We start from the raw sequence: 4,396 nt of genomic DNA, 5'->3' as shown, positions 1-4,396 counted from the left end.
AAGTATAAGAAACATAAACAGGCCTGGTTCCCAAAGGTCTCTCACTTGCCCATTCTATGCTATGCTGGGAACTAAGAAGTGGCAAACCATCTACTGGTTACAAGTGGTTGTGTTAGCCTTGCCTGGGTGGCTTCTTAGCTAAAAAGATAGACATGCACAGATTGGAATTTTAAATTCTTCACTCCTCTAAAAAAATGTGTGTGTGTGCATTTGCATGTTCATGTGTGTGCATATATACATGTGTGGCCTGGGTATTATTCTTTCTTTCTTTTTTTTTTTTTTTTTCGATGGAAGGGGACTTTATTTGACCCCAGGGTCACTGGCCTGCTATGACCAAAGCTTTATTTGACCTTCTTCTTGGGATGCAGGTTGTTGGTGTGGCCGAACTTCTTCTTGCGACAGTTGACTGCACGGGGGGGGGGGGGGGGGAGGATACAGGCGTGTAGCACTTGTGGCCGATCATCTTGTCCCAGTTGTACTTCTGGGCAAGCTGATGAAGGGATGGCTCAATGATGCCACCAAGAAGGTGAAGCACCAGGTGCAAGGTGGACTCTTTCTGGATGTTGTAATCTGACAGGGTGCAGCCATCCTCCAGCTGCTTGCCGGCAAATATCAGTCTCTGCTGGTCAGATGGAATGCCTTCCTTATCTTGGATCTTGGCCTTGACATTCTCGATGGTGTCACTGGGCTCGACCTCAAGAGTGATGGTCTTGCCCGTCAGGGTCTTCACAAAGATCTGCATGTTAGCATCTGCCACTAGGCCGCCTCATTGAAGAGAAAGAGCCTGGGTATTATTTCTTAGTTGGCACATTTCTTTTTCTCTTTCTCTCTTCCTTCCTTCCTTTCTTTCTTTCTTCCTTCTTGCTTTCTTCCTTTCATTCCTTCCTTCTTTGCTTTCTTGTTCTCTCTCTCTCTCCCTTCCTTCCTTTCTTCCTTCCTTTCATTCCTTCCTTCTTTGCTTTCTTGTGCTCTCTCTCTCTCTCTCTCTCTCTCTCTCTCTCTCTCTCTCACTCTCTTTTTACAGAGTTTCTTACTAGCCTGAAACCCACAAATAGACCAGGTGTCTGGTCAGCAAGCCCTAGGTGTCTGCCTATCTCTGATTCCCCAGTGCTGGGATTCCTTCATGCTTGCAGGGCAACTGCTTCACTATTAAGCTATCTGTCCAGCTATTTTTTTCTCTCATTTTGAGAGCAGAGGGTATGTTCCAGCTCTTGTTGGACCTTCCTTCTAGTCCAAGGACCTGCTTCTTCTCTAGGTGTCAGGAAGTTTCCCACCCAACAAAGAAAATTTGATTCCTACATAGAGAGAGGTGGCCTCATCCTCAGGACCACAGCTGATTAATGCTCTTCAGGTAAAATATAATATTCCATTTGATCTTAGCAAGTTTTATCTCTGCTCAGTCATTTGGCTATTTCATATCAAAGAAATGAAACAAATGCAATAAGGAGGCTTGCTTCTCTTGGATGCCAGTGACTGGAGCCACTTGTGTGTTTTACTATTTTCAGTGGTTAAATATTATTTTTAATTAAATTAATTTGCATGTGTATGGGTGTTTTGCCTGCATTTATATCTCTGTGTCATGTGTGTTCAGTGTCTAAGGAAGCTAGATCTCCTGGGACTGGAATTATGGAAGGTCATGAGCCACTATGTGGATGATGGGAATTGAACCCACATGTCCTCTGCAAGAGTAGTCGGTGCTCTTAACCTCTGAGCCATCTCTCCAGCCCATCAGTGGTTAGGCAGTGAAAGTGAACACCCATTATGGTAGGCTGTGGAGATACAGATAAATAAGACCTAGCCCCCAGGGAGCCTGCATTCTAGTGACTCAAGCAGGAATGTAACCACCCATAAGAAAAGATGGCTGTACTATGACAGCTCCATGGGGCCCAGTGGGAGGTCAAAGAAGGACACATTTTCTGTGGCTGACTGTATTGGAGTTTGGACCAAGCTGAGTGTTGCTGAGAAGAACTTCAGTAGTAGGTAGGTGTGCATTTCAGGTCCTGTTCTGGGAAGGCAGCAGGAGCAGAGGAAACAATACAGACCGAGGCTGGGAAGGCCTGTAGAGAAACTGCAGGAACAGTGGCAGGACTGGTCCATCCAGGGCCTAGGGGACAGAAGATACAATAGGCATCTATACTGGCCAAGCAAAGAATGTGGACTTCCTGGTGAGAAGAAGGGCAAATACAAGAGCTGTATGGGTGAGGTGCTGTAGACTGACCAGCAGTTCTCACAGTGTGTTCCCTAGACCCAGATCAAAAGGACCTCCCTTGGCTTGTTGGAAATACAGATTCTCAGACCTGAGTCTGACTTGGCAGGTAGAGCGTCACAGTCTGTTGTAACAGGTATTCTAGGTGGTTCTGATGGTCACTTGGAAAGAAGTTCTGAAGATCTAGAAGAACTGAAGAATTAGTCTATGATGTTGAGCCCAAACTGGGCTGTGCTGGTTCTAAATGTGTGTGGCAATACCTAGGAGCTATTGCTGAAGTGTAGCCAAGGGGCTTGTAACAAATGTAGAATCACCCCCACCCCCCCACCCCCACCACCCCACCCCCCCCCCCCGCCAACCCTGCCAAATCACAAGCTTCTTGTGACCACACACACCCCTAGGAGATTTACTTGTATCCTACAGGCTAGCCTAGAGTCAGGCATAAAGCTTGATGATCAGGATGGGGGTGTATAGTCAGGATGCTCAAACTGTGATGCTGTCTTTACAAATGAGTATGGGTTTAGCACTGGGGCTGGAGTGAGACAGATTAACAGCATGAAACATAAAAACATCACTAATGGTTCCAGCTGTCACTTGCTTGCCCTAGAGGGTATCTCCTGAAATGTCACATCCTAGTGCTTCTCTGGGCAGTAACCTAGTTCTGACCCCTTTAGGAGAAAACGGAGACACAAGGATCAAGTAGCCTATTTATGCTCCTAAGCTAGTTGGATTGCTTCTTTTTCACCAGTGGCAGAGCTGAGATTCAAACTCATGATTCTTGGCTTCAGGGGTGTGTGTCTTAGACCACTGCAGGATTCTGGCATTCACATCTCTGAACTGTAACTTTTCTGCCTTATTGTTGGTTCTAGTTTCATGTCTGTGACAAATACCCTGACTAAAAGCCACACAGGAGGAAAGGGTTTATTTGGCTTACAGTTTCAGGTGATGGTCCTTTATGGGGGGGGGGGGTCAAGGTAGGAACAAATTCTTAAAAAAGCAGATAGAAATGAGTATGTCCATGCTGCCTGCCTGCTTGCTCTTAGCCAGCCTTCTCCACTCTTACATAGTTCAGGGCCCAGCTTAGTTCGGAAAGGTGCCACCCACTATGGGCTAGATCTTCCTAAGTCAACTAACAAGACAATCCCACAGACATGCCTACAGGCCAATCTAACCTATTTAGTTCTGCTCTTCCTGGGTGACTCCAGATGCTGTGAAGTTGACAGTTAAAACTAACCAGCACATTGTTTAACTTTTAACAATTAACCTAAATTTTGTCAAGTGGAGTTCCTAAAGTAAAATTCCACAGCTTGGTTCTGACAAAGCTTAAGAATAAGCCAACTTATCATTCCCCTAGGCTGCTACTGCATGTTCTCCTAGAAGGGTTAAAAAGCCACATGGGGCCCTGTGGCCACATCTGTGCTTATTGTCACAACTCTGTGTAAATTTACCCCAATCTGTGGAGGCCCCCTGCAAGTGGCCAGATGGTCTCTGTCTTGGTGAAGAAGAGGCCACCCTGAACCACCAGGATTGTTTGCTCTGATGGGTCACAAGGAAAACAAATGCTGTCCCAGCTAAGTGCGGTTGACTCTGTTGCTCAACTCTATGTTAGGAGTCAAGGACTCAGAAATCAAATTGCTCACAATTTGATTGCTTGTTCATTGTAGTCTGTTTACCATTTAATGCTTTCACATCATTGTCTTTCCAAAGGTGGGGTGGTTTCAGGATGTTTTGAATAGTTTTAGAGTTTTGGGAAGAGCCACCCTCCCCCCTCCTCCCACCCCACCCCAGAAGGCAATGTGAATACAAAACTAGACATTTGTATATGTGTCTCATCCTTTGGGGTGAGGGTCTGCTTTCGGGAAGATGTCTCCATAGTCATCCATTCCAGCTTGCTCTGTTGTCTATGACTGTTACCAAGCAGAGTGGCTTCAACAATTTGTGATAGCAGGGCAGCCTGTCCACAGGCAAGCAGATCTTTAAAATAGACCACAGACACAGAGGGATGTTTTTGTTTCCTTCACCTCCATTGCTATTTTTTTCTTCACTAAAACCAATCATTTCTAATCTTAAATTTTGTCCCCTTTGTTTGGAAGTTCAGTTCAGTTCTGAAACTTTGTTACTCAAAGCTCTGGGTCTGTGGATCAACTCAGCACTGGACTCTCCTGGGAGACTGTTGGAAATATAGGGTCT

At 45.6% G+C, this 4,396-nt stretch overlaps 1 protein-coding gene across 1 annotated transcript; it reads right to left on the bottom strand.

Annotated features, from left to right (window-relative positions):
* Positions 1 to 341: 341 nt before the first annotated feature.
* On the bottom strand, positions 342 to 774 carry LOC100756515 (ubiquitin-like). The gene is given in 2 exon segments (XM_027414854.2): positions 342 to 428; positions 431 to 774. Coding segments are annotated over 2 exon segments (399 nt in total). The 5' UTR covers positions 743 to 774.
* Between the last annotated feature and the right edge of the window lie 3,622 nt (positions 775 to 4,396).

This window comes from Cricetulus griseus, chromosome 4 (genome assembly GCF_003668045.3).
Source record: "Cricetulus griseus strain 17A/GY chromosome 4, alternate assembly CriGri-PICRH-1.0, whole genome shotgun sequence".
Lineage (NCBI taxonomy): Eukaryota > Metazoa > Chordata > Mammalia > Rodentia > Cricetidae > Cricetulus > Cricetulus griseus.
The sequence above is the reverse complement of the archived record's forward strand: the minus strand, read 5'-3'. Positions and strand labels throughout refer to the sequence as shown.